Source organism: Dama dama, chromosome 14 (assembly GCF_033118175.1).
Source record: "Dama dama isolate Ldn47 chromosome 14, ASM3311817v1, whole genome shotgun sequence".
Classification (NCBI taxonomy): domain Eukaryota; kingdom Metazoa; phylum Chordata; class Mammalia; order Artiodactyla; family Cervidae; genus Dama; species Dama dama.
The window spans coordinates 41,972,267-41,993,521 of record NC_083694.1 but is presented as its reverse complement, the minus strand read 5'-3'; the positions used below and the strand labels follow the sequence as shown (position 1 = coordinate 41,993,521).

Below are 21,255 nucleotides of genomic sequence, written 5' to 3'. Positions count from 1 at the left end.
GGAAAAGAAACAACTATCATACTTTAGCAACCTGCTAATCACTAAAAAAAAAAAAATGTTACTGATCTTGTGCATATTATATTTTATTGCTATTTTAAAAAAAGAACCATCATTTAACTGCTTTAACAGAACCTTTAATAGTTTCAAAAAAGAAAAAATGGTAAAACATAGAAGACTATTATTCTTCAAAGTTGTTTGCATATTATTGCACTCACAGATTTGACCTCTAATGTGAACTTAATAAAAAAAAAAAAAAAAAATGGAAAAGAAAACTGTTTTTGACCACTGGTTTGTTGACTCAAAACTCATCTCCCAAAGCACTGTGAAGGAGTGAGACAACCACAGATATAAAGGCCAGAGAGCTGGACCACTGCCCTGGGGCCTCCACTCAGAAGACAGGCAGTCTCGGCAACTCTCTTAGCCTCTCTGAGCCCTGATTTCCTCACCCAGAAGTGGGGAGTGACAACCCCTAAAGCATATAAATAATGGGTAACAAATGTCAATCAGCTATAATGAGGACTAGCACCTTTCAAAACAAGAAGTCAATGAAAAGAAGCTACTACACATCTGAACAAATGGAATGTACATTTTTGTAACGTACATTCATATGTCCACTACATATGTATATATTACATATGTATACTCATATGCCAATAGTTATTGGGTAGAAACTACAATGCGAGTGGAAGAAAAAAATAAAATATGCTCTGAACTACCTTCCTACTATTCTAAAAGTCAATTAACTCAAACTAAGTTTCAAAATACTCAGGAAAGTCCTGCTTTGAAAACTGAAGTTCACAACCCTGAATTCAGAGAAGTTCAAAAATACAGTTATTTAAAAGAAACAATGCAATTCTATAGGATTTTAAATGTCATTAGTTCAACATTAGGTGAGAAAAAGGAATAAGAAGATGAAGCTACTTTAATTTCTGAAAATGTATCTTTACTCCAAGTTCAAGGAGAAGATGCTACCTGCACATGATCAGTTTGCTTCTCTTTTAAGGCAGAAACAGTAAAAGAACCCAACAAAAAAGTGAACACTCCAGTAAAGTCTTTATTTATAAAATGTTTTTTCAGTGAAAATTTTGGACAGTGGTTATCTCCATTTAATGGAATGTTTTTAGAAAGAACTTTGCCCAAAGCTAAGAAAGTGTAAGGATCAAACCAGAAGGAGATATTTACCATTTTCATTATGTCGATCCTGAACCAAATGCTGGTACACAGAATCTGGGACTTCAGACTGACGGTAGTACCATTTGACGTTCATGAGTAGATGGTCCCTCTTACTCTGAAAAGGAAAATCTAACAGCATTAGGAACAGGACTTCAGGCGCCCACAGGCGCATACCATACCCATGATCAAAAGCCCCTGGGAACAGGCGGACAGGCAGAGGAGGGGACACACAATTACCACCAGCACCACAAAAATATGGACAAGTTAATTATGAGGTCAATTTTTACATTTTGAAAAATCCCAGCCAAAATACCCTTATGACTCTATCCCTCAATTTCAGGAAACAAAGGAAACCAAACCTGAATCTATACATCTCCCCAGTTTAATTAATTAATTCATTCAGTGTTATTTTTTTTTAATTTAACATTAACTACGCAGTACTACATGAATACTTACTTTTTCTATCTTAAGATTTAATTGTTTTTCAAATATTTATAAACTGTTTCGGTACACTGTCAAGGCCACTAAGGGCAATAAATCAGAAAGAATTTACCCAGCAAGACCTAACACATCTCTTCAAGGACTGCCAATCACCCAGACTGAATTATATCCTCCCTCCCTTTTTCTGTCATTTATTGCTCTATTGCAATGAACACGGCAAACTATCACTGGTGAGGAAGATACTGAGTCCGTGGAGGGGAGATCCTATCTAATTTTCTTGGAATGTCCTGAGAACAGAACACCTTGGACATAAATATTTATGAATAAGGAAGAGTCCGTTGATTATCAGGGTTCTATAGATGTGTGTGGCATACTTAACGATGTTATCCCTGAAAGTTAGCTTGTTTCTAGTTCATTCAAAGAGTAAAGGACCAAATACTGTCTCTTTACATTTGAAGGCTGTGGAGTGCTTGAGGGGACCACCTCTGTGCACCTGGTCGAGAAGCATCTCAGCATGGCAGTAAACGACGGCTTCCAGGGCCTCAGAAGACACTTCTTCAACTGAGCTGAGGGCTGTAACAGACCTCCCCAAGGTGAGTGCAACACCAGTCCTCTCAGCAGCCTCTACCTTCTCATCCCAAGTCCACAGTCAGAAATGAATGAGAGCTAAACATCGAGAAACGCTTCATGTTTATAAAAGAGATGGCCAAAGCCTAAAGTATGTCAGAGGAGCTTTCTCTAATGAAGTCAGATCCTTCAGGTTTAATAAATGAGAAGATATGATGTCTTCACTAAAAGGACAGGATGGCTCTAAACTATTTTTGCTAAAATAGCTAAGCCATTTGAAGAACCAGAAAGAAAAAAGAAAACAACTGCCAGAAGTCTTGACTGAACTCAAATGTGAAGAACCACTGTTCCAAAGAAAATACCATACACACTAGGATTCTTACTTCCACAATTAACTGTGTCAAACACAGGGCATCATTACAGATTGCATACAAAGAATAACCCTACATAACGGGTACTTTTTAGTTTTTATCCATTTTGCACTTTTATATTCTATACTATTTATACTGCAGGTGGGAAAAGGAGGACAAATCAGTAGGCTACATTAAAAGAATACATGTTACATATAGTATAGGAGTTTGTATACAGACAGGAGTTTACAGACAGAAGCAATTACTTCCAGCAAGGGATTATGAAGGAAGCAACATCTGACCTGGGGGAAAATGGGAAACATTTCAATGAATTTTTTTCTAGGCAAAGGAGGAGATCTAAGAAAGACACAAAGATAGAGAAGCACAAGACATATATAAGACACATGCACATGGTCCACCTGCCTGCAGCCCAAGAAAGCATTCTGTGTGACACTGAGAAACCTGAACCTCACAGGAGTTTGGCCTTCGGTAGCTTCTAACAAGTGGGGTCTTCTATCTGCACAGCTGACCAAAGCTACAGGCAGTGAGATCCAAAACGGTGGGCCGTGGGAGAGTAGTGGGATGGCTGCGGTTTCTTCCCAAGGCAGGGTGATGAAGAGCAAGACCAAGACGAGAGCAGGCACCAGGGACACAAGGAGACATGCCAGAGGAGGAGGGGTTGAGCCTGGGCAGCAGTTCTCAGGGATAAACCCACTTAAGTAAATACACTGTCCACTACAGGGTCTCTTGAGCTAGAAACCATGGACACTGGACCCAGATGAGCCTGTTGCACAGCCTGCCCGGCACCCTGTTAGATGTGAGGCAGCATCCTTGGGCCTCCAGTCACTGCCAGCGGCACCCCTCCCTCCTCACTGTGACAACCACAACGTCTTCACACACTGCCAAATGTCCCCTTCCCGTACAAAATACTCCCAGTTGAAAACCAATGGTCTAATGGTTTCCTTTTCAAGGAAAGCTAAAGCATAATGTTAAGACTAAACCCTGGTTCAAGCACTGCTGTGCTGGGAACATGGACTACAGGGAGGGGAAGGAATGTCTGTCATGGTTCAAATCCCCACTCCATCACTTCCCTGTCACATGACTCTGAGCACATTCCTAAGATACTCTTCATCTACTGTTTCTGTAAAACAGGATTATGGAAAACTACCTAAAAGGACACATAAAAACACTGTAGCTGAGCAGGTACCCAAGAGTACTATTTCCTCTGATAGTAAGTGACTCCAACTAGTGCTTCACAGAAAACATCAAGAACTTTGCTGAGAATTGTCAGAGTGATGTCTTCTTCAGAATATGGATTCTTCCAGGAGATGACAGTGATGTCTACCCACTCAGCTACTAACAGATGCTTCAACACTTACAGGAATGAATTACCTGATAGAGCGCAAAGGAATTCAGATCAACCAGTGATTCTAGCAACACTAATCTAAAATTTATACTTTTATGTATTTCTGCAACACATCTAAGATGTATGACTACCAAAACCAGACAAAGATACCACAAAAACAGAAAGTTACAGGCCAATATCTTTGATGAATATAGACACAAAAATTGTCAACAAAATATTAGCCAACCTAATCCAACAACACATAAGAAAGATCATACACCACGACCAAGTGTGATTCATCCCAGGTTCACAAGAATGGTTCAACATACACAAATCAATCAACGTGACACAACCACATCAACAAAAGATAAAAACCACATGATCACCTCAGAAGATGCAGAAAAAACATAAGGTATTTGAAAATGTGAAGGCAATGGAAGTAACTTTTTAAAAGAATTAACAATGGGCAATCAGACAATGCTTCTTTTTCAAAACCAAGCTAGTGATTCTGGTGATGCCCTGAGGTATAATATCTGTGTTATCTTCTGACCCAGGCACACTTAATGACTCCACCCACACAGAATTACCACTCTGGTCTGTTTGCACTTGGATTTACTACTCCTATTATCAGCCCTTACAAAGGGAGCTGAAAACCTACCGGGTTTCCCAGTGCAATACTACCTGACAACCAGGTAGTGGCAGCATTGTGCTACCAAAGCCTCCAGACTCTGCATTCCACAGACGGAACGCAACAAAGGGAGGCAGGCTCAGTGTAAAACAGAAGTTCTGAATGGAAGTAAATAGCTGTAATGGACACAATCTTCCTAAATAGGCTGGGAATTTAATTGAAGATGAAACGTCTATAAAGGGAGGCACTGTGTTGCTTCAGAGACTCTAGACTAAAATCAGGTAACCTAGGATTTTGGTGCTATCCGCAGTCACCAGTCAGCTGGGGGTGACCTTGGTGGAGTCATCTGACAAGTGAGGGACAGAACAGGATGATTCTATGGTCTAGTTCCATCCTATTTGCTTATGTGTAGACGTCTTCCCCCGGAGAAGACAATGGCACCCCACTCCAGTACTCTTGCCTGGAAAATCCCATGGACGGAGGAACCTGGTAGGCTGCAGTCCATGGGGTGGCTAAGAGTCCGGCACGACTGAGCGACTTCACTTTCACGCATTGGAGAAGGAAATGGCAACCCACTCCAGTATTCTTGCCTGGAGAATCCCAGGGACAGAGGAGCCTGGTGGGCTGCCGTCTATGGGGTCGCACAGAGTCAGACACGACTGAAGCGACTTAGCAGCAGCAGCAGCAGCAGACTTCTTCCCCAGATGAAACCAAGTGGATAAAGTGGGACCGGGAAAGCACCCTCGTGCTTCCTTTGTATCACACAATGGTGTTACCTAACACTACCATCCTCAGGAGTCTCAGAAATTAAAACATGCTTTCCCACAGAAGCTGATGCTGTGCACTGAGGAAGAGCAGCAGGGAGTAGAGAGCACAGGACTTGCTCCCTCAGCCGCCTCAGATCCATGGGTACTGCTCAACCAGAAGTCTCCATCTTCTTTAACCTTTCACTAGGCTAAGACCTGCTCAAAATCACAATTAAAGGCAGCCATGAACTTGGAGATCATCTGATTCAACACAAACCACCTGGGTTTGAATCATGGCTTTGCAACTCACTGCGCTGTGTGACTTAAGGCCAATTACTTCTCCAAGGCTCAATTCTCTCACACATAAAATGAGGGAAAATAATAGTTTATAACTCATTAAGATTGTGAGAATTAAATAAATGAATATAAGTAGGATGTACTGGCTCTCAATAAATGCTGGATATCACTATCACTGTTTTACAGATGAAGAGGGAAGTTATATTAAAAGGCTGGTTATAAATTTTGCTTTTCACAGATCCAAAATTATGCTCCTAACAGCAATACAAAAACACACCAAATAGCAAATTGGGGGAAAGTTCTTCACTTTTGCAACAATTCAAGAAACATATCAAGTATTTCTAACAAATATGCCTCATCATTGACTCTGGAAGTCTGCATAAAGGTCAAAGTGCTAATAAATAAGACATTTTAACACAATGCTGAATGAAGAAGGAAGCGGTGAAAAGCCTCCCAAGTGAAGGCGTCCTGGGGTATACTTCTGAACACAGAGAAGAGGCCACTGGGAAGGAGGTATTTCCACCACTTTTTCTTTAAGGAGAAAGAAATGTATTGACTGCTTCCAGGTGGTAGGAGGCACCAGCATGAAAACCAACAAACAGCAGCACATCCAGTCTGCTTACAGTGAAGTCTCAGTGGCTCTGAGCAGGAAAGGAGACAGGCCGATTCTGGGCTGAATTATGGATCTGTCCACATACCTGGCCCAGATTTCTTGACATGAGGGATGCATGTAAATTTAAGGAGGTAAAGAGTTTAAGAGAAGACAAAACTCATCACCGTGTGGGTTTAGAAAAGACAGCTCAACTGGAAGGTTTTTGAAGGAAATGGCAACCCACTCCAGTACTCTTGCCTGGAAAATCCCATGGACAGAGGAGCCTGGTAGGCTACAGTCCATGAGGTCACAAAGAGTTGGAGATGACTGAGCGACTTCTCTCTCTAAAGGGAGGATTTCCAGATCTCTGCATGTCAGGCAATAGGTTTAGAATTAATGAATGTAAAAGTCAAAACTGAAATTAAACATTCAGAGTAAGATCACTGACAAACGCTGGAGAGAAAGGCAGACACCAGACGAGAAAGGCAAACAGGAGGCTCTGCTGAAGTGACACTGGTTCATTCTATTAACAGTACACAAGCAGCCCAACCTAAATGTAAATATATGTGATTCAAGGTCAAGAAGTCAATTTCCCTTCCTAGTGATCTTTCATGATTGTTAATACAGTACTTTTGTTGTTAGCCAATCTGTGTCCTTCCTAGGACCAGATTTTTCCTGGGAGAAATTTTTACACAATATAAAAACATAAGAGAACGGCGGGGGTGGGGGGGACGGGGTGGATGGCAAAGGGCAGGCGCTCACTAATGACCAATTAGACAAGTACAGAGATTCCCTTTTCAATATTCCTTATTCCCAACCAGAATGGGAATAAGGATAACTTCATATTCACCTGCATTACAGAGGAAGGACCTTCTTTGCCCATCAATCACCTACCAGGCCTTGGCAGGTATCAGAACTCCCAGAGCCCTCCAAACAGGCCATTCTAGTCCCCCAATGTTATCAGATATGACAAATGAATCAGGGACAAAGACAACCTAACTAGGATATGAAGGTGGATTCATCAAATGAACAATTTGCAAAGTCAAAATAATCTTCTGGAGACAACAGAGCACTTCCTTCAAAATTTTAACTGCTTAGTTCTTGGGAGCTCACATTTCCAACAATGGAAGGTCCAGATTCAGAGTCAGGTGAAATCAGACCAAAATCCTTGTTGTATAAAAAGTTAAAATAGTCAGGTTTTTCCAGAAATTTGGGAAATAAAAATAGTTAACATTTGTATATGATGTGGCTTAAGAAGATTCCCTCTGAAGAAACTTGTCATGCATCTCCTCAAAACGGAGACAGTATAGTTAAGAGTTACCCTCCCAGGGGGCTACGTGGCCAATACGGAGTGGAATGTCAACCCTGCTGAGGCCACTCCACCACAGGTGATGCCTGCTCGGAAGATCACCCACACAAGACCTTAGGACACAGTCTTAGGAGCTTCAACCATTCCTGACTGGGGGAGGGGACGAGGGACAGAGAAAGGGATCTAAGATTACTCTTCTTCAAAGGTCAAGCACAACTCCAGGCAGGCTTCTCAGGTGGCTGGGCAGTAAAGAATTGGCCTGCCATGCAGGAGAGATGGGTTCCATCTCTGGGTCAGGAAGATTCCCCAGGAAGAGGAAGTGGCAACCGCTCCAGGATTCTTGCCTGGAAAATCACACAGATAGAGGAGCCTGGCAGGCTACAGTCCATGGGGTCACAAAGAGTCGGACACGATTCCAGGCACAAGCACAGGCGAATCAGCCCATAGGTAAGCTTTCCGTACCAATCACAAGATCATCATTACTCAACTGTGTAGATAAACATCAGGACTAAGATTAGTCCAACTGAAGTCAGGTAGGAAATATCTTGTAACATTATTTCAAACCACTACTCTGCTTCTAACATAAGACACTAGCAATGTAAAATTTTCTATACATCTATATCTAAAGAGCTTTATAGCCATAACAATTCAAAATGCCATCAGAGTTACAGGAACACATAAATGCCACCAGGGCTCAGGCCATCAAGGTCCACACATCTCAGAGTTAGGCTCTGGCACGGGTCCCAGGAGGTTAGGAAAAGGCTGCAACACTGGCTCCAGAGTCTTGTTCTCAAAGGAGAAAGGGCTTCGAGTATCTCCTACAGATAATCACACAATCATGTACAAATCGTGATGTACTGAGACATTAACTAAACATTTTGCTTCATTTTGTTTGAGAGGGTAGAGGAAGGGCGAGCACGTCTGACACTGAGTAAACAAATCATCCACATTTGTTCTGTCCTAACATGCCCTTCTTCCAACTTTCTCAGATACATCCACTACCCAGTGGTGACTGAATGGACCTGTACAAGAACTATGACTGCGCACATCTCCCTTAGAGAGGCCACAACACTTGAGATTCTAACACAGAAATCTGTTTAGTGGTGTTGATGCTTAACTTTTATGTGTCAACTTGACTCTGCTAAGAGATGCCCAGATAACTGGTAAAACACTATTTCTGGGTGTGCCTGTGTAGGTGTTTCTGGGAGAGCACAGAATTTGAGTTAGTAGACTGAGCAAAGAGATTTGCCCTCCAAAGGGGGACAGGCATCATCCAAATCTCTTAAGGACCCAAAAGGAACAACAAGAAGAAGGAAGAGCAAGTTTTTTCTCTCTTTTTGAGCTGGCCATCTATTTTTTCCTGCCATCAGAGCTCCTTTCTTGGGCCTTTGGACTCTACAAGCAGCTATTTACCATGTACTGATTGGCATTTGCAAATGGACATAACCTGAAACTACACAGGGGTCTACTCAGAACTAGCATAGTGAATAAAATATATAAAAGAAACAGAAACAAACCATAGTCAAATGGATATAAGCTGCTTACTGCTGGAGGCCCTAGAATCAAGGTTGTGACAAACTCAATCCACAAACCTGTGGCACTCAATCCAAAAGACTGTTTTCAAGAGATTGCATCAGCCTCTGGGCCTGTGTAAGAGGATGTTAATCACCTGTAATCAGATGGTGAAGCATGACAGTAGAACTCAGGGAAGGCAGAAGACTTTTTACAGTGTTTACAACCAAAATGTGTGGATGAGTGGTTAATACGAATCCCCAGAAAGATGATGCAACTAAAAATATGTTGAAACACAAGCTCCGATGATCAGAAATAAATCTTCAAAATCACTGCTTCTTAATGATGATTTATTAATGGTAGAACCAAAAAGATGCATGAAAACACAATTATCTCTCTACTGCTAACTATGGAGTTCAAAACTTACGGCAGTTTCTATGGAGGATGACATTATGTATGAACAATGAAATCTGCAGCGTTGAGACCAAAACTGAATGCAGAGGGTAAAGCTGGGGAAATTTGTCTTTCTTGGCCTCAGAAGATAGCACATAGCATCCCTAGGTAACCTCTGCTGTCCTTGTCCTCTCAAACTGAATAAAGAACTTATGTCATACACACACACACACACAGATAGATTCCCCCAAATCTGCAGCAAAAATCCCTTCCTAAAAACCAGTATTCTTTCCAGCAGCTTTGATTACACCAGAAAAATCCATAACCACAAATTTTCTATTTGGCCCAAAAGATTTCACCCACCAAGAGAAAAATCGCTGTTTGTAGACAGCACCATAAGAAATTGCCAAATTGCTCGTAATCCATAATTAAAGAGAATTAAGCATTCCACTGAGTTTCTTTCTTAAACAATCAAGCCCCCAAACTACAAAGCTGAACACATTTGCAATACGTTAGTTGTTGTTTGATGGTGGTGGGGACAGTGACAGCGATTTTCCTCATTCTGGGGGAGTGAATCACTTCTTGCACATGACATGGCCAGAAAAGTTACAGAACTGGATGACACATCAGTGGTGGGGCAGGAGTGGAAAGGAAGTTCAAGGACAGGGCGGGGGGCCTGTAGACCTCCAAAATTCTCCAGAAGTTTCACAAATTAAACTATCACATTACTTCAGAAATAAAAATTGCTAAGATTACTATGATTAAAGAGACATCACAGATTTTACTACCAAAAACTAATGCTGAAATATCTTGAAAAGATTTCACCGAGTCAACATGTGGTTTATGAAAGTGGTTTCTCAAACTTGTTAGACTCAAGATTCCTTAAACTCATCAAAATTAATGAGGCATTCAAAGATCTTCAGTTTATGTGGGTCATATCTTATCAACATCTGCTATATTAGAAAATTAAAATAAAGAAAAATTTTAGACATTTTTACTAATTCATTTAATGATATAACCTCATTCCGTTAATGTAAATAATTACAATAACTAACTATTCTTTTAAAGCAAATGAGTAATATTTATGTTTTTACAAATCTCTTACATTTGGCTTAAGGAAAAAAATTCTCACATCTGAATCTGCAATCCTCTGAATCTGCAATCACACCTCATTCAGCCTCTGTGAAGCTCCACAGTACACTCATGAGAGAACAAAGAGTGAAAAGGCAAATGATATCTTGGTGTCATCATGAAAGCAGACTGACCCTGCAGACCATGGCCCAACCACATATGAGAAGAGCTGCTCTACGGGAAGAAGAGAACAAGCTGCACAAACAGCCCCAGATGCCTCTCTCTCAGACTCTGGTAGTTGAAACAACTATTAATAGCAAATGGAACCATAGCTGGAAATGTTTGAAAAGCATACATGTAGTCAGAAATCAGATATTAAACAGATTTTATTTTTACTTATACAGACATTCCAGTAGTGACCAGGAAGTTAAACTCTGTTAAAGAAAATCTAGGTAAGAAGCCTCATTTCAATCTAAGATGTTTTTCTTGCTAAAATTTGAACTCATGACACTGAGAAATATTTAAAGCTTGATTTAAACAAGAATATAAACAGGTCTATACTAAACAGTTATACTTTAAACCAGTGGTGAACCTATTAAGCTGAAAGCCTGCTAGGAAAAAGTAGGTAGAGTAACTTGGGTAACTCATTCAGCAATTTGCAATTCCAGGCAACTCCGTGGCCATTTCAAATATGGTGCTGTCTCTTACCCAAGAAAACTGGCAACACGAAACATCAACTTTTAAGAATCAAAAAGAAACCTTCTAGCTTACCATACTATGTTGAATCATCATCTTTTACCAAGATGAACTGTTTTACATGAATCCAGCATTTCCTCTTTCTAGGCGAAAACTTTTTTGTACCATCGTTTTCTGAATTGAACTGCAAAATGTACAGCTGGTAACACCAAAAAATAAAACACCTTTTAGTAGAACTGAGTATCTGCACTTCTAAGGTACACTAATATAGGTTCAGAAATTATTTAATTCAAATAATATCAGCCTACATAATAATACAAATCCAATTTCAGCTAATACATTCTGCGTCTATGCATATAAGTCGCTTCAGTCATGTGTGATTTTGCGATCCATGGGCTGCAGCTCCCCAGGTTCCTCTGTCCATGGGATTCTCCAGGCAAGAATACTGGAATGGGTTGCCATGCCCTCCTTCATGGGATCTTCCCAACCCAGGGATCAAATCCACTTTTCTCGTAGTTTCCTGCACTGGCAGGCAGGTTCTTTACCACATTTTAAGCTTGTCAATAAACAACCTCAAATAGTTTGGTTTAAAAGGGGAAAAAAATCAACAGGAACCCTAAAAATTCATGTTTTCCTATTTCATTTTATGTAAACCAGTCTGTCTTAAGTATCGATCATATTTATTTTTCTTTCCTTTTGACTTAAACCAAAACAAAGACTGCAACCTTTAATACCTACTAGTCTATTTATAACTGTTCCATCTACAACCATTCTTCTAATACAAACATGCCCTGAGAGCTTATCTCAGTCCACAGGCCAGACAACAAAGGTTCACTGGCCTGTTGGAAGAGCGATGGAAAGCAGGAAATGAGAGGGCTGAGTTAATCCCAGATAATCGATCAGGGTATTCAGTCAAGTACAGCCACTCTGAGGAAATGCTGCTTTAAAAAGAAAAGAAAGGAAGAAAATCAAAAGAGCCTACAATTCACTTCGAAATGGGTTAATTTTTGCCAAGAAGATTCCCCATCATCCTCAAGCACCAATATAACTTATATAAATGTTAATATCTTTTGAAGAAAGATCTTTTAAAATCCTTCATCCTCTATCGTTTTTCAGAAGTGTTTTAATTTGGGGATTTTGCCTTATTGTTTTGGCTCATCTTTTTTTCCCCTAAACCAGCTTTATTGAGGTATATTTCATACACAATAAAACTGTGTTTGACAAATGTGTTATGTAACCACCACCACAATCAAGATAAGGAATATTTCCATTATCACAAAAAGACTCACTTCCTTTAGAATTAATTGATGAAATCTGCTCTGCTGAAAAAGCTTTCGTGCCAGAGAATGCTTAAAAACAAACAAACAAACAAAAAACATTCTAAGCTCCTTCCTCCATTTAACACACAGAAAAATTAATATGGAGAAAGACAACTCTGAGTCAGCTGTGACACTTCTTTCTTCCAGCTGATGCTGGAGACCATAGAGACAACAACCCAATGCTCTTTCAAAATCAAACAATTTACTAGATAAAATTAGGTTGAGGCGTAAAAGACTTCCTAAAAACCCAGTATATGATAACAGTTACAGAAACAATAGCACTGAAGTGAATAAAATTTTTCAAATTAATTTTACAGCATAATTTCCTCAAATCATGTAATCCGTATTTAATGAGCTTCTTCCAGGTATCAGGCTGTTCTTGTGGGGACAGGCACTAAGGATTTGGGAGCGGAAAAGAACAGATAAAGACTCAGTCTTGACAGAGCATTCCAGTGTAGGGACAGACCCTCTGGTCAATCTCTCCACCCTTCCCCAAAAAGGTCTAGGGTGGGCAGCCATGCTCTTCTCCAGGGGATCTTCCCAACCCAGGGATCGAACCCACATCTCTTGCATTTCAGGCAGACCCTTAACCCTCTGAGCCACCAGGGAAGCCACCTCCCCTCCAATCAAAGGTCAGAGAATAGTTAACTGTTATAAAAAAGCCACTAACAGTAAAATCTGCCACTTAGTAACCATACAATCCCAGGCAAGTAACATTTTTTTATACTGCATTTAGTCTTTTTGGTATCGTTTTCCTTAAAATTAGCTGTCTTCTCAAAAGCACCTGAAATTGGCAGGAAGAAGTGTACTGTGACTTGACTGCATCATACAGAGAAAACCTTCATACAGAGGGCTTCACCTGTGGCTCAGTAAAGAATGTGCATGCAATGCGAGAGACCTGGGTGTGATCCCTAGGCTGGGAAGATCTTCTGGAGAAGGGAAAAGCTACCCACTCCAGTATTCTGGCCTGAAGAATTCCATGGATTGTATAGTCCATGGGATTGCAAAGAGTCAGACATGACTAAGCAACTTGTTCAACTGAGCGACTTTCACTTTCATAAACTTTCTTTCTTTACAGAGAAAGGGGCTAAATAACCTTGATAAATCCACACACCCATCTCCCCACCCACAGGAACAGAAACCCAAGTCTCTCTCTCTCAGCCATAGATAGCTGAGCTTTGTTCACAAAAATTCTGCAAGTTTTTTTGCTCGGGCCTGGTGCACTGGGAAGACCCAGAGGAATCGGGTGGAGAGGGAGGTGGGAGGGGGGATCGGGATGGGGAATACGTGTAACTCTATGGCTGATTCATATCAATGTATGACAAAACCCACTGAAATGTTGTGAAGTAATTAGCCTCCAACTAATTAAAAAAAAAAAAAAACCTTCTTTACCTTTGTCCTTTATAAAATTTATTAAGAAAATTTCATAGGCATAAAGGTATAAAAAAGTAAGAAACTAAGGGCCAAACATATTTTAACAAATAAAACACAACCAAACCTGAAGCAATTGCCTGCACAGTCCTTCTAGACAGGTTTCATGTCACTCTCCCAGAGGTAACCACTATTTGAATTTACTGTTGGTCATTCCAATGCTTTATTTATGCTTTTACTTCATATGTACGTAGGACTAAAACTATAATGTATTGTTTTGCAGTTTTTACACTTTACATAAATAACACCATATTGATTTCCCCTGCAATCTCTTTATTCAGTATTATGCTTGCATGATTCTCCATTCCCTAGTTCATCCATTTTAAATGATACATGTTACCTCTATGTACAATACTGCATGATTTGTTGAAAAATTTAATGCTGACAGATTACTTGGGTCATTCCCTAGTTTTTCACTACTACAACCAAGGCTGCTACTCTAAGCATTTTTTTTTTTTTTTTTTTTTTTTGGGCCACACCACAAGGCTTATGGGATTTTAGCTTCCTAACCAGGGACTGAACCCAGGACTTGGCAGTGAGATCACAGAGTCCTAACCACTGGACTGCCAGAAAATTCCCCTATAAGGATCCTTATTCACGTCTGTGTAAGTCTCCAAATGTTTGGTGTCACAGCTGAATATTCAAAGATAACAGTATACCACTCTTCATAACATCCTCTGATATCAACGCCTGTAGGATCTATACTGCTGTCCCAGTTTTATTCTTCGTATTGGTAATTCATTGCCTTTTCTCTGTCCCTTCTCTATCATCTTTATAAGAATTTCACTAGCCATTCCAAAGTTTCAAGTTCTTATATTATTATCTTTAATGCACACTTCCCTATTAATTCATTAATTTGATCTCTTATTTTCATTATTCCCTTCCTTTTCCTGGGTTTAAATTATTTTTAAATCTCTCTATAAAGATACTGATTTTATTCTACCTTTCTTATTTTCATATATATTTAAGGCTAAAAATTTACCTCTGAGCATATCTTTAGCTATATCCAATAATTCTGATAACTCATAATTTCATTAATCATTCGATGCAATGTATTTTCTAGTTTCCAATGGACTCTTTATTTGGCTTACGGACTATTTTAGAAGTGCACTGCTTTATATCACACATTTCTAGATTTTCCAGATAATTATTTTGCTTTTTTCCTACTAACTTAATTCCATTATGTTCAGAGAACATGATCTATGTGATTTCAATCCTCTAAAATATGTTAAGACTTGCATTAAGATCCAACACAGTCATCTCTGATTAATGTCCCATAGGTTCTGAGAAGAATGCATATTCTTCGGTAACTGAGCATGGTTTCCTCTGTTAGTGAGTACAGTTTCTTCTGTTACTGGGCACAGTAACTGTATTTACAACAATTAACTCGAATTTTTTTTAACTACGCTGTTCAATATTCGGGCATCTCATGATGGCTCAGTGATTTAAAAAACAAACCCCCTACCCATGCAGGAGACTCAGGAGACGTGGGTTCAATCCCTGGGTCAGTAAGATCCCCTGGAGGAGGAAACCTATGTTCTTAATTCATTTATAATCTATTTGTTTGCTCAATTATTGAAGGGGATCTTTTAAAATCCTTTTAATTTTCCAAACAGTCACTAACAGTTTAGAATTAACTGCAGTATATTCATACAATGCATTATTACATAGCAATCAAAATAAGTTACTGTAACATACAAAAACACAGATGCATTTTACAAACAATATGCTAAGCCAAAGAAACCAGACACAGATAAATACATATCATATGATACCCTTTACATATAAAGTTCAAAGGCAGGCAGAACTAATTTATGATGTCAGAGCTCACAACAGGGTTAGTGTCTTGGAGGGAGCATGAGAAAGGTTTCTGGAGTGCTTACAACATTTTATTGCTTGATATGCACAGAAGTTACACAGAACTTATACATACATATAACCCCATACATGGTACATATACAAGCATACCTCAATGCTATTGCAGGTATACTTCAGATCACAGCAATGAAGTAAACTGTGCCATCAAGCAAGTGACATGAATTTTCTGGTCTCCCAGCACATAAGGGACCTGAGGATCTGGGTACCCACAGTGAGCCCTGGACCAATCTCCTGAGGGATAACTGTAGAAACACCCCTCCATGTTTCCAACTGCTTGTAGAAGAAGGTCACGTACTCCTTTGTCCTCCATGCATGCCACACCATCCTTATCCAGGGACCACCTCACCTCAAAAATGCTCATAGTGTTGCTGATATTAGAAGGCACAGAGCCTTTAAAGATGAAATCTAGAGAGACTCTAATTGAATATATTAGTAAAATGTTACATGCAATGCTGCCTTCTGAAACCAGCCCTGAAATGAAAGTAGATTATGACCAACTCTTGATCCTGTGATAAACTATCAAGGCTGTAGACACACTTAAAAAGGGAAGATGTCATTCATTAAGGTGTAACGGAAGCCTCTCCTGAAAGAAAGCAGTGAACACTGTTTTTTATCATAACATTTTTTGTCTATGTTTGCCATTTCCACAAACTCCTCTTTGATTACAGATTATGTCTTTCCTAGAAGACTATTTGGCAGCGAGCTGCTGACAAAGTATTGATGGCAGCCCTCCCTACCCACAGCCTTATTAGCAGTTCTATTGCTGCACTGCACACACTGGCGTTATAAATCACACACACTCAGTGTCATGCACAATAATCAAACAGTTACCTAACAACGAAGGGTATTACAAACGCATTGAACTAAACTTTGAATATATGTTCTAATAATTAAATTCCATTATGGTTTGCTTCTACCTTGAAGCCTAAGGCAGCAACATAGAAATCGAGAGCCATCCACAGCGCCCTCACATTTGCCATAAAATGTCACTTACAGAGTTCACATCCAATTACTGAACACGACCAGCCAGAGCATCTATCACTTACATTAAAACAAGCAGAACCCAGCAGTAGGGCTGTCGGTAGCCATCACAAGGCTTAAATGGATTTCTCACCTTTCAAATATCAAGGGGTCCTCTTTCCCAGAACATCTCACTAAGGGGTTTGGCCTTTTAACAAAGAGAGCTGCCCAAGCTGAAAGAAACATTCAAAAGGCAGGACATGTTGCAAAGCCCAGCTCAGAGCCAGAGACATCTGCCCCTTGTGTTAAAATACAAAACAGTAAAAGATCCTTTAGGAGAAAAATAAATACACATAAAAAGGAAGCTTTTGTCAAGGCTACTAACAAAGAAGCAAAGTTATATTAATACCTTTAAGTCCTTGTTTTTGGCCAGCATCCCACTGAAATTAAGGAGCCCTCCCAAACAGAAGACCTACTAATTTCCTAGTTTTTAAGAACAGAGAAACTGCCCCTGAAGTCCTTACCTGGAGCCCAAATCTAAGCTTGTTACCAAACTCAAGCCTGTGAGCTCCGGTGTCGTTGCGTTATTCATGCACAGTCACCTGGACCAGGGCAAACTAAATTTCACAGATTTACAGAAAGACACATAAGAGCTTTCTACCCATCACAAACAGTGACCTTTAAAACTAGGATCATGGTAACTCCCCTAGTTCTCTAAGCCCAGAAAAGCTTTTATTGTCAAAAGAAGCTTAATAGCTGACTCTAAGCAATTACCACATAATATAGTCACCACTTATCTATTAACAACATCACCATATTCTGTAATTTGATCGAGGGAATCACTACATACAAGGTGAATTATGGTAAAACATTCTCAGCTCTCCTAACGTGATGTCAGAGAAAGTGTCCTTAATTGGCAGTAAATAACTATTGGGGCACAAAATGAAACAGTGCCAAGGAGAATTTAATATCATCATAGAAACGAGGAGAGTGTGGAATCAACTGCCTGGGGAACTGAGAGAGGCAACTGCCTTTTCACATTTATGCAGAAATCGATACCTGGTAACTACATCTCAAATCAGGCTCTAGAACAGTGGATCCTAACCAATGCTAGACCTTCTGTCTCTCAAGAAAACGTGCACACCATGCAAACTACTGCATGAAATGTCTGAACATTCACAGGCTCCCAGTTGAAGCACCGCTACACTTACCACCCCACCATGGAACATTTGTTTCTGTACTGTCTGTACCCCACTCAGCATTTTATATGAATGATGTGACTAACCCAAGCAACAAAACATCAAGTTGCCCTCAAGAGGTAACTTACAATACAAAATCTGAAAACCTTCACCTGGCCATAATTCAGCAAATAATATGGCACTCCTAGGCACTAGCTAGGAGAAGGCAATGGCACCCCACTCTAGTACTCTTGCCTGGAAAATCCCATGGACGGAGGAGCCTGGTAGGCTGCGGTCCATGGGGTCGCTAAGAGTCGGACACGACTGAGCAACTTCACTTTCACTTTTCACTTTCATGCATTGGAGAAGGAAATGGCAACCCACTCCAGTGTTCTTGCCTGGAGAATCCCAGGGACAGGGGAGCCTGGTGGGCTGCTGTCTATGGGGTCGCACAGAGTCAGACACAACTGAAGTGACTTAGCAGCAGCAGCAGGCACTAGCTAAAGGCAGGTCCTCACCCTCCCACCCACTTGTTATAACAGCTGAACAGGGAGGAAAAGTCTTCTAACATTATCCTAGCAACATGAGGTCCTATCCTCTAAGCAAATCATCCTTAGGGCAGATTATCCCTAGACAAAATGCTGACTCCAACAACGCTAGTTTCAAATAAAATAGTAACTAAAAATAAATCACAGTTTCTGAACAACAGTACTGAATGTTAGGTGTTCCATTTGTGTGTGAGTTACGTATAAATTTCCCAGTCTATGATACCACAAACCCAGATTCAGCTATTATGCAAAAATTTCATTATTGCACCTCTATTACATAATACAGACAGAGAAATAATGACCACTGTCTTCTATTATAAGCAGAAAATGGCATGAATCTTGGTACCCTTTCCCAAAGGTGTCATAAACAGAATCTAATTTATCTTTAGTTGATCCAGCCATGATGTTCCAACATGTAGTCTATACTCTGACATGTCTCTGTATCACAGATACAAGATAGCCAGAATTACATAAGAAAGGTGAAACATATTTAAAGGAGTGTACAAAGACTCATATTTTAATGAAAGTTCATAAAAACTACATTCAAATCGCATCAACACTGAAGCTTCTCACACAGCAGAAATCCACTGTCTTTTAAGAACCTGGCCATATTTATCCTCCATTTTTCCTAAGGCAAGATATAACATACTTCCTAACTCACAGTGTTTCAGAAAAAATAAACATTGCCATGACATTTTCTTGTGAATACATTTGAATGAACTCTTAAGAAAATCTTCCTGTCCTTTTTTTTCCCATAAAGCAGTCCACAAAAATGTAAAAGCATGAACTCAGAGCACGAATTCATACAATTCTCCCAATTAACTCTGGGAAAAACATAATATTATCTAGATATAAAATTCCACTTCTTATGAAAAGGACACATTCATAAAGTGGACTATGTGATATATATATAAAAATTTATGAATAAACTATTCTTCATGCACAGTTGAATTTTTATATAAAAAATCAATAAAGTAGTGAGGATATGAAATCTAGAGGTTGACTATCACAAAACAAGATAAAAGAGGCAAAAAATAACCAAATATAAATAGTAAAATGGAAAGACACTTCAAAAATTAACAAGATAATGTGATGTAATTTGGCAAGATCTTTTAAGTCCATCAACCTATCACAGAACCCTATGTAAATAGCCTCTTACAGAGGCTAACAGTAGCCAAATTACTAGGAGCAGGTATTAGATATCCTAAACATGTAGAAAAAAAATTCACAAATAAAAACCAAGGTGACTTGAACAGTTCACAGCATAATCAAATAGCCATTACCACATAATCTGACTCATTTACTCTGGAACTCATTTCATGCAATACAGTGAAACCAGCTTGATACAGGTGAACAAAACCAAATGTGAAACCTTTAAGTTTTACTCTAATGTATTGCACAATAAAATTAAAATGCAATGCAAATAAACTTTGGATGACATCCAAAAAATGTAATTTTATAAAACAGCATTACCAAACTATATAAAATGTTTTTTAATCTGCACTGAGTTTTAAAAATTGATGTATAATTTACATAGAGAAAAATGCAGAGACGTTAGGTACACTGTTCAGTTAGTTTTTATGAAGATGTACATAGACCCCTTATAATCCAAATCCAAAATAATTCTACTCTTTCAGAAAGTTCTCTCAAGTACTTTCCCAACTAATCTCTACCCTACCTGTAGAGGCAACCACTGATTTCTATTTCTATTTTAGAGACCAGGATAGATTTTTATATTTAATTTTTTAAAGAATTGTGCAAGTGATTGTATGGTTTCCATTCCCACCAGCAAAGTAGGAGAGTTCCTAGCCAGAAAGGCATCCTTGACAATCAATCAGTTGTCAGCCATTTCCATTTAGCCATTCTAGTGGCTCTATGGCGACATTTATTGTATTAATAGTTTTAACTTACATTTTCCTGATGACTAATGATATTGAGTACTTTTTCATGGGCTTATCCTCCAATCATATATCCTCTTTCCTAAAGTGTCTATATTCAAGTCATTTTTAAAGACTGAATTGTCTTATTAAGTTGCAGCAGTTTTTTGTTTGAAGTTTTTAATGTATTCTAGATTCAATTCCTTTCTTATAAATGTGTTGTAAACATTTTCCGACTGAGGCTTCCTCTATGAATATTAACAACGCCTCTTGATGAATTTTTCTTTTCTTTTATGGTCGGTATCATTTTTTGTTAAGTGTTGTGTTAGTGGCTCCTTGCAACCCCATGGACTGTAGCCCACTTGGCTCCTCTGTCCAAGGAATTCTCCAGGCAACAATTCTGGAGTGGGTAACCATTCCCTTCTCCAGGGGATCTTCCTGACCCAGGGATTGAACCCAGGTCTCCTGCACTGCAGGCAGATTCTTTACTGTCTGAGCCACTAGAGAAACCCCTAGTACCTTCTACCTACTCTTTAAGAAATACTTATCTACCTCAAGGTTGTAAAGATACATAATTTTTACTTCACATTTAAGTCAATGATTGTTCTCAAATTAACTCTCATGTATGGTGTGAGGTAGGGTTAAATTTTGGCTTTTGTTTCTGTTTGCCATATGGATATTCAATTGTTCCAGCCTATCAGTTGAAGACTTTCTTTTCCCATTGAAAACAGTTTGACAGTATATGTATAGATTCATTTAAATTTACACCCTAGCCCTTGAGATCACTGGCATCTTAACCTCACTTTGTATGGTATCTTCAAAACTGGAAAGCAGCATTTCCTCTTATTAACATACTGTATGATAAACATATGAAAAGGTTTTATGTAAAGAAAACCAATAGTAATGTTGACCCAATGGTTATATTTTTTGAGATTTTCCCCATC

General features: G+C 39.3%; 1 protein-coding gene across 5 annotated transcripts in view; it reads right to left on the bottom strand.

Annotated features, from left to right (window-relative positions):
* RERE (arginine-glutamic acid dipeptide repeats) overlaps nucleotides 1-21,255 on the bottom strand; it is a 408,498-nt gene that overhangs the window by 171,447 nt on the left and 215,796 nt on the right. For all 5 annotated transcript variants that reach the window (XM_061160480.1, XM_061160484.1, XM_061160483.1 and 2 more), the window contains one exon: nucleotides 1,183-1,288. In XM_061160480.1, coding sequence (XP_061016463.1) covers nucleotides 1,183-1,288 — 106 coding nt within the window. The remainder of the gene's footprint in view (nucleotides 1-1,182; nucleotides 1,289-21,255) is intronic.